Below are 14,222 nucleotides of genomic sequence, written 5' to 3'. Positions count from 1 at the left end.
ATTTCGCCTAGCCCGTACAAGCTTTCCGGTGCATATTCCTTTCCCGGCATATATTCCTTTACCGGCATGATATTCCCGGTTAAAAATCGCGAATCGACCTACTCCCCGAAAAAAAAAATCGCCAAGCTTCCCAGAGAGGCCGGTGAAGGAGGCTAGAGTGGCGTTTGTTTGCGTTACTCAAGACATACAGGTGTTGCATAGTAGAAGCAACCTCTTCTATTTGTATGACGATCAGAGGTGAATCTGTTCTCATTAAAGAAGTAAACTTTAAAAGTCTGCAACTGAGATTTCAACCTTAATTTAAAGAATAAAAAACATTTTGATGCAAAATTTATACGAATTCTAAGTAGACTATAGACTTTCTTTTCCATGATACCTCTACGCGAATCACATAATGGTTAAATTGAAAATAACTAGCGATTTGAACAAATGGTAGCGAAAAGTATGACTCCCTAAAGATGTCATTTCTATGCACCATTCTGATACCTTTAGTGAATATTTCATACAAAAGTATCATATAAAATATACAGCATATTTTACTTCTTATATCATACAGCAAGCGCCTTGCGCTCCTCAAATGACCACTAATAGTACACCTGACAGCTCAAGCTACCACACAGTTCAATCATAGGCCAGAAGTCAGCATATTTGTGACCAAAAATGGACTCTTGCCAGCATTCGTGTTCGTGGGAAAACGCCTAAAGCTCCACAGGTGCCTTACTAAAAGGGACAATGGTCCGTCTCTGTCGGTAAGTGCCTTAGCCGGAGGGTACTGAACATGTCAAAATGCCTTACATCACAGGTGGGATATGCCAACGCACGCCCCGAAGAGGGACCGAGCATGTGCATCTGTAGTACTAGAAGCAAACAGGACACGTATTACTGTCAACTACTACTGCCCTCGCATACTTTATACATGCACAGTGTAGGAATATATGTAAACATCACCCACAAACGAGTGTAGAGCCGCACTGTAAGATTGGTTCTGTTTTGAGCCCAGGTAAAATGAGTGTGATTTGTTTGAAGAAGCCCTAGGCAGATCCTGAAGTCTTAAAAGGGTACATGACCCGTACTGACACGGGCTGTCAATTGTGGTTTTACAAATAAGTCAAGGAAAGGGCAGCGAATCGTCATACAAAATATTGAGAACGCTTTTGTGCTGTTTTCTAAATACATATCACAACTCTACGTTCTAAAACGCCCCCTCCCCAACCAAGCAAGATCAGTGCAATCAACATTTTGTATTAAAAGTGGGCATTACAAACATGACAACATGACAACGATGTCTCCATGTCACTGTTTATTCTTTTATATAGTCTTATTAACGCACCTACTGCATGTTGTTTTGAATAGCCACCTATCTGTCAGCAGTTACCAATAACGGTTTCGTGGTCGAAAGCTTTTTCAAAATTTATTCTCTGCAAACTGGCTTCTGAAAACAGCAGCGACCAGAAGGATTTGGCGTTGACTTCACCCCACTTATGGTCAAACAGAAGTGGATCTGTCGTAACTGATAGCTTGATTGACAGATGTTAAATTATGTTTTTGCAAAACGTTTGTTAGTATATACTGTGGCATCTCGGTTGAAATGAATTTTACATCGCATTTCTTAAGATTTAATAGAGAACCTACCTGCCAAACAAAACGTGCTATTCAGTGATGTAATGCAGTTACAAAAGTTAACAAAGAATAGACTTGTAGTTGAGGGTCTTTGTGAGAATAATGTTTGCCAGTCTATAACAAACTGACAATTTCCTTACAACAGATGTAGGACAGAACCTCAGGAAAGTCTTGAGACCTCGTGAGTGTACATGTGTCCTATAAAATCAAACTGTCTCATGATGACGAAAGGACCTTGTTGTAAAACCTTGTCAACGGCAGATTAGACCATAATCTTTGCTTAAAATCGCACAAGGAGACAAGAATGCATGCAACCTGTTAACCGCACCTTTACGATCCCGTAACATGCGTCGTACGATAGTCGTACGATCGCGAATCGATCCAGGGATGATCGTGCACATTTGTACGAATTTTTTCTGCCTTATTACGAAATATGCTGTCTTAGATCCTTATCACTGGTTAGTTCTATCACAGCCTGATTGAAAATTCATAACATCACAATGACACAATCGTACGACCACCTACAACGTCGCCATCGAGTAAGAGTAGTCAAAAGGTGGCGAAGTCGCGTGTGCAACCAATGATGCAACGAGTGTCTAAAGATGCCTTAGGCGCAACTTCAAACCAAGGATGACAAATAGCCTATTAGTGGGATCCCTGCAAGAGGAGAAAGGTCAACAAAAAGTCAGGGCCCTTTAACAGGAGGGATTTAATTTATCAAAAATAGTTCTATTGTTGGTGACTTTTCATACACATTTAGCGTTCTTATTGATCATTTTAATGAATGTTTATTTAAAGGATGATTCGAAGACTAGAAAGACAGATTTAAGTGCGTTACAAATGTATATGTACAAATGCAATTTATTTCTGAAGCTTAAGTTTTTTTGGAGTAAAATTTAAAAAGGATCTACCCTTATTATCATGGTATCTTACAGACAGACAGACAGACAGTCAGACAGACACACCGTACCTCCATTTTACATGGAGATGATGACGATGCTGATGATTTTGTTTATTATTTCACACACAAAGTTTTACAGTGTCGCATTGCACGCAAACACATGCACTGAATTGCACTGGAACATACAATCAGGTTGACTGTCATTGACAGCCTTACTACATTACAACATTATATCTTTTATCTACTTGCTGTTATTTAAAATCAACTATGCTTCTTAAGATATTGTCTATATTAAACTTTGTTTAGCATAATTATTCTTTTACAGTAGCATATTTACACCAATCGTTGAGAGCATAAAATATTACTTGATTTAAAATTTAACTGAACAAGTTTCATTTGGTTTTACAATAAACGAGACATTTAAAAATGAACTCGACAGATATTTCGAGATTCTCACATCGCGCTACACATGATACCTACGTAGTAACACGTTTGTGCTGAGCGTTGCACAAGAGGAGGGCTGTGTCAATCACAAATGAAGAGGTGCCCTTGGCGAAAGGCCCAGATGCAAATACACCTTGCCCAAAGGCGACCGTGCCGACACACAACCTCACTTTTCTGTTCTACCGTCCGGCTGACAACAGGTGTATAAGGTAGGAACCATTCTAGAAATTCTATTAGACTAATCTATAATTTTATCTCTAAGTAGAAAGAGACATATTCTAATATCTAATTATATTCTTATCTCGAAAAAAAAAACCCTACTCGATATTTCAATCTTTGCCTTTTTTTCATTTAAAAGATGCTGGAAAACACAATGATGCAATAGTTGAAATGTATTACCAAGATTTTGTCGATGTCTTGCTGTTTGTTGATTTCGTCGGCCGAACGACGGACAAGTTATCAGTGGATATATAAGATCATTTTGGAGGGGATGCGCATCGAAGCAAGGTAGCATTTTAATCAAACATTTTTGTAAAGATCGTCATCTAAGTCACCATTGTGGTAAGGTCGTCTTACGATCGTCAACTGAATGAATTCTTGGAATATGCTTGCAAGTGTTGAACAAAATTCAGCTGTGTTGTTTGGGAAAAGACTGTCTTATAACGTATTCGGGGGTTAGTTCAGTCACAGCGTGCTTGAAAATCAAGCGAGATTAACATCGTACGACTGTCTGCAACGCGACGAATGTTACCGCGCGCTGTGGTTTAAAGACCGATTGTATCACCTTTGAATATCTCATACGATCCACTTTTCATCTTGTTGTTAGGAACTTTCTGTATCTAAAATTAATGATTGGCAGCCAGTTGGTGTAACCGTGGTCAGCACACAAGTAAATGCGGAGTATAGACTAGCTATTGTTTCATCAACTTGGAGAATTCTTCACTTACTTCGCATTGTTTATGCTTCGCCTCTGTTTACGGTATCGAGTTGCGAAATGACGTTGGCAAAGAGTATAGCAGGAGTGCTGAACCGAGAAGAAGAAGAACAAGAACAAGGCGTTACTCATTTCCCTTAGCTTACCCATATGCTATTACATTTTGTCTGCAACGAAATGTAGTAGCGCTTTTACATCATTAGCGATTCCTACAAAGCATCCATTGCCCACCAATCGATGAAAAATAAATCTATGTCAACATTGATCAGAACTCAAACTTTTAAATTAATAGTACATTGGATTCATGTGTAAAGAGCTTGCTGACAATCACCATATTGTAAGCCGAGGCATGGCAGTTGTACATACTGTAGTTCCACAGTTCAGTTCATTTTACGCACTTTTTCGTTCGTTTATGTCTTATTTTTTCGTGCCCCACCACTTACCACATCAGCTGCACTCCCCCAGTATACGATGTGCCGTGAGGCCTTTTTTCTTGTATTATATAGAGGTAGAAGAAGAAACAAAGAACTCTTTGGAAACCAAAGTGTGATGTCTGTGCCCTGATTTGACGTAAAATCTCACTCTTCGACCGCTTTTCCATAGATGTCCATGTTCAGCAGTTTACCCGACCTTCGCCAGCTGGCCCATCACCAAAATGGCCGCCCCCTGCTCGACACAACCCCTCGGTACGAGCCTTTCAACACAACGGCGCAAATCCAGAAGGAGAAGGAGAAAAACTTTCGATTCGGCTGGTTCGGCTTTAAACCTGATTTCCTTCAAGTCTTCAACACTTCAAGATGGCTGCTCTTTTTCGTGGGTCTTACTGGTGCCCTTGAGGTAAGGAGACTCGTCATTGTAACTTTAGGCGTCCCCCGCAAGGTGGCTCAGAATCAAAATGGCGGCAGATTCAAAATGGCGACAGATTCAAAATGGCGGGTGTATACTCACAAATCTAGCAAATATGGCTATAAGCTAGGCTATGGTCATCCGATAGTTATAGAATAATGTAAATGTACAGATATAAAAAAAATGACATATTTACCCTATTTGTCTTTTTAACTGCATGCCTGACTTTTTATTACTTTGTCATACAACTGAACCTTAGAATATTTAGTGTCACTGACAAAAGATAGTGAATGCTCTCTAAAACGTCTGACCGTTTCAAAATCATATCAAGTTGCTTGAGTTACTGGTTTTTGGCGTATCTTAATACATACCTAGATGTCTAACCTTTATCGATGTATTAAAGTAATCGTTGCGTCTTATTCCTCATTTTCCGTCAGTGCACGTCAACTTACGGATTCATTCCTGGGATCATATCTACATTGGAGAGACGGTTTGAGATGTCCAGCTCCAAGAGTGGCTTCATCGTCAGTTCCTACCAGATCTTTGCCCTTGTCACGATGCCATTCGTAACACACATCGCCGGCAAAACGCATAAGGTAGGAGTTGTTAGAACATGGTATGATTCTTCGACAAATATTTAGTTTGTCATACGTCCTGTTGAACTGATGTCTTGTTCGATAATTCCTTTAGTCTGGAATTTCATGTCCAACGAACGACTTATTCTACCACCTCTGAATTCCACTTCCTGTCACGCCAACTAAAACAGGCACACCGCAAGTCTTGGTGTCAACAAGGTCTCAGTAGTCCTATTCAACATGTTGCACAATTACCTGTATCTGGCCATCCTGATTGTTTTAAATGCGGTATCATGAGTAAATCATTCCATTTCATTCCCTTTTTTTCCAGGGGAAGTGGCTTGGAGCGGTAACGCTGCTGTATGGGGTTGGTTGTTTCCTGTTCGCCTCGCCGCACTTCTTAACAGGTAATTCAGTGGCAGTATCTACACTGAGTTAGATATAACAAATGTGTTCTATGCAGACTTTTCGTTGTAAAAAGTTATCAAAGTTTTTGTTCAAGAAAAAGAACAGAAAAAATATTAAGGTTTTGCAATTTGCAAATTACCAACACTTATCGAAATGTAGACCAACCAATCATTTTGGTCAGACCAACCAATCATTTGGTCTTCTTCAGCAATACTGACCCACTGAGTCTTAACTTATCATGTGACCCTATGGATATGATTTTGTGTTTTTCTTACCAGGACGTTACGAAGCACCCGGCAGTTACGCAACAAACGTGACCTCTTCCCAGCAGACCAACACGATGTGCCATCAGTCCTCCAACAATGGCAGTTCAACTGAACAATGCACCACCGAAACTACCGAAAGGTCAGTGATTACACATTTGTATTATTGAACATTTAACAAATAGCGCAGTGCCTCCCTAACACGTTTAGAGCATTTAGAAATGTTACAACAGTTCATTGCCTATAATGCAAATCACATTTAGGTAATCCATGCACGGGGAAATACACGCGCAACCTGCTTACACGAGTCACGTGTCAAATTCTCATCATTTACCACTGATAGAGATTGCAACTTTTTCGTATTAATTAAGACCATTAGCTCCTTACTTGCTATCTATGTGTTCCACCTGTCATTGATTACATATGTGCTATCATGATGATGTCATGGAAAGTCAAGTCAGTAAGTCAATCATTTTAGAAAACACTGGAATTATGGAATTTATAACTTAATTATGCAAATAAGGTCCTGATCTTCACCCAGTTATGGACATGTGTCTATCAAGTTCACTTTCATATCCTGGAAGTTGTCTTTCTGTTTTGGTACAGCCTATGGATATCGTTGAAATGTTTGTTTGTTTGTTTGTTTATTCAGTTTGCACATACAAAATGATAATAGATACAGAAGAGAATAAAATATAAAAGGTGCAGGAGGAGGGAAAAACCTTAACGGTTTATGCTGTGCCCTCCTCCTCTATGCTTATACAAAATGTATGATCAATGGAATAATAATTAACAAAGAAAGAACTGCACATGTTATAATAATACAAAAGATGTACGATCAGTGAAATCAATAAATAACAAACATAAGTAACTAACACAATCATATGTTATAATAATACAACAAAAGAGGTATGATCAGTGAATCAATAAAAAGGAGAAGTAACTAGTACTAACACAGTCATATGTTATAGTAATACAAAAAAGAAAATGTGTGATCAATGAAATCAAATGGAATCTAGCATTCATGATAATTCTTTGATATCTTTTTACAGCTTCAGCGCACTCAGTAACTACCTGTACGTGTTCGTGGTTGCTCAGTTCTTCCTAAGTCAGTGCGGAGGTTCCCTGTTTACCGTAGGGATCGCCTACATGGACGAGAACGTCAAGAAGAAAGTTTCTGGCCTCTACGTGGGTAAGTTGTACGAAGCCCCACAACGACAAATTGCGTAGGATTTGCTTGCGATATTGTGGTTGTGGGCCTTCGGAATGTCACAATGCAAATCTAATTTATTTTGTGCAACTTTTCTCAATTGCAAGTGTACAATTCAATCCCTTTAATGAAATTTTCGAAATTAGGTCCCTGGCTGGAAGATGATTTCACACTAATGGATCATCCCCCGTAACTTTATTACCTCTCCTGCATCTTGAACAACAGGGATAGCTTAGTCATGAAATTATTTCACAATCATATTGTGTTTGTTTACATTTCCAGCTATAATGTTCACAATTGTGTGCATTGGTCCAACTATCGGGTACGTCCTGATCGGGCAGCTTCTCAGTCTGTATGTGGAGTGGCCAATCGAGGATGGATACTCGTAAGTAATAATGATTAGACATGTAACAATAAGAACATTTTAGCAAAGTGAATTTGTATTTGTAACTACAAAATATGGGATATGCCTTCTTTAATCCATCGATTCCATCATTTTTTAACTAATTGATTGATTGATTGATTGCCTTTGTGTACAAACGATATGTTTCAGTGTGTCTCGATGTTTATGCTCTTGTGTGGTGTAGTTGATTGAATATACTGTCAGTAGAGAGGGAAGGAAGTGTGTTGGACGATGGTGTAACCATCAGACTTGCAGGAGCGACAGGAAGTAGCGTTCAGAGTTAGTAGAAATAGTCGTCTATCAGACATATGCCATGGGGTCGATGAATAATTATACTACTAATACACGGGGGTTATTGTGTTTGGTCTACCTATTCATTATGTTTTTGCAGCTATATTTTTCGTATACTAGTCACATTTACATAGAGTGACAGGAAGTGCATTGATTTCTTACATCTTTGATTGAACCCAGGGCCGGTTTGACGCCATGGGATCCACGATGGATCGGGAACTGGTGGTTCGGCTTCCCTGTACTGGGTACACTCGGCATCCTGGTCGCCATTCCACTCTTTGGGTTCCCGCGCAAGCTACCAGGTAAGCTGTATTACATGACTGTAGGATCCTCGAAGTCTATGAAAAAAAAGGAATATCCCCAGTACAAAACAGGACAGTTTTAGAGATACGTATAACGCCTTTAAATGTGGAGAAAGATTTACTAAAGGCAACGAAAACACAAATGTGACCTTTTCGTAAGGTTTAGCGTTCGCAAATATAACTTAATATGCCATGTTTCATGTTCATATCTCTAAGAATAACGAAAAAGTAACCATTTGCTCAGTCATCTTTGTCATCAGCGTCTACAAAGACATGTTTCTATAATCATATTAGCCCTTGTCATTTAATCTTTAGTTATTCCTTCAACTTTCGTTTACAGTTTCTGCCTAATCCTTGGTGTGAAGACCTTTGCTCCCTCTATTTCATTTACTTGGATTCCTCTTTCTCTCACTATGTGTATTTTGTGATTTTTCCGAAAGGCTCCGAAGAGTTGCATGACGACGAGGCACAGCTGCCTACGAAAGCGGCCGAGAGTGACGTCACGAAGGCCGACGAAGAAGCTCAAATCCAGTCGATCATTGAGAGGATCCGAGGAGCCCTGGAAGACCTGCTGAAGTCGCTGCTGGACCTTGCAAGGTCTTATTCTTATGTACTGCTGACTCTCGGAGGTAAATATATGTAAACAGAAGTGCAGTGATCTTCGTCTGGTCAACTACAATTGAAGTGCAAAACTAAATTTTAAACTTCCATATTATATGTTGGTCCACCCTTAACGTCCACAAAGAAGCGAAGTGTTGATATCGCCTTGTTTGCCCGAGTTTGTGTTTTGTATGTGACTTTGTATGTATGTATGTATATATTATGTGTGTACGTATGTATGTATGTATGTATGCGTGTGTGTGTGTGTGTGTGTGTGTGTGTGTGTGTGTGTGTTTATGTAGCCTTTCCACATCTTTAGTGCTGTAGTTTTTCTGTTGGATCAGATAAGAAAGAAAGCTTTTATCATACGTAAATGAATAGAATGCGTATGAACTTCATAAAACTCATTTTTATTTTTACATTATCTCATTTTCACATTTTTATGTTATAGTTTCTTTCGACAATATGTCCAGCTCTGGCATGTTCGCCTTTGCACCAAAAGTTTGCCAGATATTGTTTGGCATTCCTGTGACGTCATCGGCATTGTACTTTGGTAAGCATCCTTTGGTATTTTCTTGATGTCAGTCTTTAAATTATAATAATTACTTGTAAATAATCTGATATCCAATAGAATTCTGAAGTAAATATATACTAGCAGTTGTTTTTAAGTAGATATGTACTAGTAGTTGTTTTTTTAAAAGTAGTAGTGCTATATATGCGTGTCAACTTTCCCGTCGCCATTTTGGATCCGTCCAACATGGCGGCACCAGCCATGTTCATGAGTACCTACAAAGATGCCTCCGCCACTGACGCGTCGCCAAAAACATACAAACTAATAACTATGTTTCTTTACAGGGTTATCCATGATCCCCGGCTTTGCGATCGGTTCCTTGGTGGGCGGTTGGATTAGCAAGAAAATCGGAGTAGACTGCAAAAAACTGCTTCGGTTCATCCTCATCATGTACACAATATCAGGAATGGGAATTTGTGTTTATCTGATGTACTGCAAAGATCCACCGAAGGCTTACGGACAGCTAAACAACAAGTATGTTGCTGTTTTTTCCAGCTGATGTTTTATGCTGTTTTTTTTTTTTGCCAACGCCTCAGGAGTGCATGCTTTTTTATTTTAAGAATGAGATGCAAGAGGTAACTGCAGTCACAAAATGTTTATGGCTATAATTCTAAGTGCACTTTAAGCACAAATTTAAAGTTATCATGAAATGTCTACAAGTAGCACACTGACCATGTAACATTCTCCGTTTGCCCACCGTTATGCTAACGTGCTGATAACGTTTTTTAGTATGACTTGCGCCGACTCCTGCGCCTGCGCAGACAATCTGTATAACCCGGTGTGTGGTGAAAACGGTATGGAGTACCAGTCTCCCTGCCATGCCGGCTGTACCGCTTTGAACCATACAACCATGGTGAGTTTTTATGGTTTCAATCCATATCAAGGTTCATGGTGAGGATGTGCTGTCGTGGTGCATTGTGGTCTATGTCAAAGTTCAATATCAATTCGCTACTAAGCAGTTTCCCAACGTTTTGTCATGAAAAGACCTAACGAAAGACTACACTTTCTGTCTTCCTTTCATCTTACGTTTAACATTAATCATATTTCGTGTTGATACAAACGTCAAAAAAAGGCGAGAAATTTGTTTACGTAGCAAATATTGTGCTATGACCTAGACCATAATGCATCTTGACTGCACATGCGCACATGGAACTGTAAGATGCCCTATTTTACAGCATTGTTCAATTCCTCATGTTCAAGCACTGTGAGTCGTAGTAATTTTGCTACTTTTTGTACTTGAGGAATTCTGTAACGAAGGCAGCCGCAACCTCGCAATTATGTCGTATGAAGGTCACATGTTGCTGTGAAAGACAATTTCACCCATTTATATATCTTTGCCTCCACATAGAATGTTTATGTTCCTCTCCAGGTCTACTCAAACTGTAGCTGCATCACAAGTTCCCGGATGCAGCAAAATTCTACTGCTTACGTCACTTCAGGTGTGACGTCATTGGCTACCCACGGCGCATGCGCGCGTGACTGTGAAGCCTACAGAGTGCCCCTGTTCTTCTCTACTCTGTTCTTGATGGGAATGTTGGGGGCCTTCGCGGCACCTTCCTATATGGCTGCTATTCTTAGGTAAGTTGTTTTCATACAAAATGACCATTTTCCTAGCTTTTAAGGTACGAGAAAACCCAATCTGAAGCATATCTTAAAAATAAATTTATTCCAGCAGACTTGGTGTTTCTTTAGGCCTATGTTGATTATCTTTCATGTTTGTCACCCCAAGGACAATAACGACTAACACTCTTAACGTAGCAACATGCTGATACTAGGGGCTTGCATGGTTCGATGCTTTGTTTAGAGTAAGCATCATTTCTATGCATGGTATGGAAATTGCTCTTCAGTGTAACTACTACGTCTTTGTTTCTTTCGGCAGGCTTGTTCCCCCCAAGCAAAGATCCTTTGGACTAGGGATGCAAAGGTGTATGGTCCGAATCATCGGTATGTTACAGATTTTTTCACCCTTATAAAAAAGCAGTTATAATTATTGTAATCAGTTCTTGTGCTTGTTTGGAAACTGGTTTTATTATAGCTTGTACCTGGCTGTTTTTCAATGTCAACGATTCCTTAGTTGAATTTACTTTTGGTCTTTCTAATAGCTACGACAGATTTCAAGAGTTATGTGATAATGGCATTCAAATCACCAACTTGAAATTAATGTAATCTTGCGCCTATTTTGTTCTGTATAATGCTTGTTTTTGGATGGTTGTAAATACGGTAAAATATACAGATTCTGTATAACTTCTAAATGAATGAACTGTTTGTTTTTTAAAAGAAATCATGTGTTATAAGTCCAGGAGAAAATTCCAACTGTTCTTTCTTATCATTGTTTTTTTTTTCAGGCACCATCCCGGGACCCATGATATACGGGTACGCCATGGACAACGCATGCGCACAGTGGCAGACATCCTGTGGCCAACGAGGCGCCTGTCTAGTTTACGACAGCCGCAAAGTGGGCCTGTTCGTGTTCGGTCTCGCTCTCGGGCTGAGAATTGTGGGTGCAACTTTCATTTCTCTCGCCTATCTGGTATACAAGCCGAATGCTGCTATTGAAGAAGAGAAATATGATAACGCAGATGATGTTAAACTCACCAATGGTGATGTGAAATAAACTAACGGAGGGAGAGAGAGAAAGAGGGAGAAAGAGAGAGAGGGAAAAAGAGAGGGAGAAAGAGAGAGGGAAAAAGAGAGAGAGAGACTAAAGGTGCAGTTGACAACACAAAAAATGGCCTTACCAAAAGTTTTGACTATGATACTACAGAAGTATTTGCCAAGCAATTAATAGACTTTTCTACGACGCAACATTATGCAGATTTCCAACATGTGGCTCTGTGGATATCAAACGTAGCAGATAGCTTGTGGCACCCTCCCACTAGATTAGAAGTAACAGAAGTTCTGTTCTATGATCCGTGTGTTCCTTTGTAATCTAGAATATTAGACTGTTAAATGATTTTTCGCGCTTATTCAAATATAACTCGAATCAGTAAGCGAAAGCAATAGTTGGATGCAACTTTATTCAATTATCAAACGATTCCAAATTGCAGTATTCAACCTTATTTACGTATTCAGTAACTTTCTGATAACGTAATCGTTGTATGATTCGCATTTTAACTGTTTATTTGACAGGATAAATGCAGGAACAAAAAATATTGACTTTACAGTATATTTAATAATCATGCCATATCTTGAACATGATATATGTATATTATAAACAATGGACTACTTTTGCTTTACATGTGAAATATGATAGTTAAGGGACATTTAAGGTTTCAGATGAAATGCATATCGTTGAATTAGTGTAACTATTGAACCCTCTTTCTTCTCACATTTTTATTGATAGTCTAAGGATACCCTATTCCAGATCTTCATGTAGTATTCCTCATGCACGTTTTGTCTTTAAAGACCTTCATAGAACTCAGTTAGCAATCTGTATATAGATGCATAACTGTGTATCAATCTTTACGTTGTTGTTGTTTTTATTTGGCCATAATACGACATATGTTTTATTTGGTGTTACAACTAGAGGTGTGCTTGAACTAATCAACACTTGATGTCTTAATAATTTTTTTCCGGTAAGAAGGAGATATTTGTACGTAACAAATGATTGTTTATGTATAGAATGTGTATATAGCTGGTCCTCTAATGTTTGACAACTAAATGTTCTTTATTTTGAAAACAGAGGTTGTTCGTGGTAGATGACCTGTTCATACTACATTGTACTTATTAGTAATATGCTTATCTATCTTTGGTTTGGGATAACGAGATCAGAGCCTTATATATAAAGTTTGTTGCAAATTCTTGCCCTGGGCTAATTGCAGGTAACATGAGAGATTCAGATAAAGAATAAGAAACAATTTCAAAGGTGTCTACTCTAGTCTAAAACTGGTATACATACCTCAGTCTCTTTGTGACTCTGTGTCTACATGCTCGAAAAGACATTACATTTTAACAAACACAATGTTGGGTCTCTTATTTTCGCGGGACTTAGTTTCACGATAGAAGGAAATAAGAGTTTTTTTTTCAACTGCGGTGCTTGCCGTTCGATAATTGAAACAATCATATAAGACATTAATATAATATTCATACATTGAAGACGAATAATCGTGTTGTCATGAATTATATATCGTATACGATAGAGACAGTGAGTTTCGAGCCCTGTCGTCCAAAATAAGGAACCATAATAAAGACACCAAGAGCAGAACTTTGAAGCACCGTGATCGAGGACACACACGTTTGTATATAATGTACGGTACAAACAATGAATTTCGAGCCCTTTCATACAACAAGGGGTCCTTTGAGTTAAAGATGCTCCGGGCCAGAAATGGAGAACCATTGTGATTGATATCGCACACTGACATGTGTGCGCTCAAGAGGAAAAGTTACTAAAAGGTCACTGACTTTTAAACAACCATTCTTGCGGTAGCAATACGATGTATGTATTTAGACCACAGCAAGTAAATTTTATGGATGACATCCTCTGCAGACTGCCAAAATAGTTCGATAGGGCGAAAAAAAACAAGATGGGTGAAAAAAACACATGATGGCTACATTTTCAAAAATAGGCACCATAAAGCTGTGATGACTGATGTAAAAGAATTAAAGGGACAAAAGGTGGTATCAGAGCCAACAAGAAATTTATTTGTGTATCTAAGACATGTACTGGTGTGGTAAAAGTGACACTAGTGTGGTAGACTGGCATCACCAACAAAGTTGGTAACCACACTCATAGCTTCCATGTTGGTGTCACTTTTACAACGATCCAATAAGTTGCATTTCTTCAACTACAGTCCTGGCTACCTCGCAAGTGTCACTTCTACAAGTACAATTATTAGGCTACAACACAACACATTT

The 14,222-nt window shown here is 38.9% G+C and overlaps 1 protein-coding gene across 1 annotated transcript; it reads left to right on the top strand.

Annotated features, from left to right (window-relative positions):
* Positions 1-3,057: 3,057 nt before the first annotated feature.
* Positions 3,058-13,300, top strand: LOC118404714 (solute carrier organic anion transporter family member 4A1-like). The gene is made up of 15 exons (XM_035803981.1): positions 3,058-3,174; positions 4,503-4,736; positions 5,183-5,341; positions 5,652-5,727; positions 6,007-6,133; positions 7,044-7,183; positions 7,484-7,586; positions 8,076-8,197; positions 8,638-8,826; positions 9,249-9,350; positions 9,653-9,842; positions 10,098-10,221; positions 10,738-10,946; positions 11,248-11,312; positions 11,714-13,300. Exons 2-15 carry the CDS (start codon positions 4,503-4,505, stop codon positions 11,980-11,982), a joined length of 2,109 nt encoding a protein of 702 aa, XP_035659874.1. The 5' UTR covers positions 3,058-3,174; the 3' UTR covers positions 11,983-13,300.
* The last annotated feature ends 922 nt before the right edge of the window (positions 13,301-14,222 follow it).

This window comes from Branchiostoma floridae, chromosome 17, assembly GCF_000003815.2.
Source record: "Branchiostoma floridae strain S238N-H82 chromosome 17, Bfl_VNyyK, whole genome shotgun sequence".
NCBI lineage: Eukaryota > Metazoa > Chordata > Leptocardii > Amphioxiformes > Branchiostomatidae > Branchiostoma > Branchiostoma floridae.
The sequence above is the reverse complement of the archived record's forward strand: the minus strand, read 5'-3'. Positions and strand labels throughout refer to the sequence as shown.

What these genes read in the sequence shown, in the direction of transcription:
- LOC118404714 (XM_035803981.1), top strand. Translation starts at nt 4,503, where the DNA reads ATGTCCATGTTCAGCAGTTTACCCGACCTTCGCCAGCTGGCCCATCAC. An exon ending in TCGCCGGCAAAACGCATAAG is followed by an intron (nt 5,342 to 5,651) that starts GTAGGAGTTGTT and finishes CTTTTTTTCCAG; the next exon opens with GGGAAGTGGCTTGGAGCGGT. An exon ending in GTGTATGGTCCGAATCATCG is followed by an intron (nt 11,313 to 11,713) that starts GTATGTTACAGA and finishes TTTTTTTTTCAG; the next exon opens with GCACCATCCCGGGACCCATG.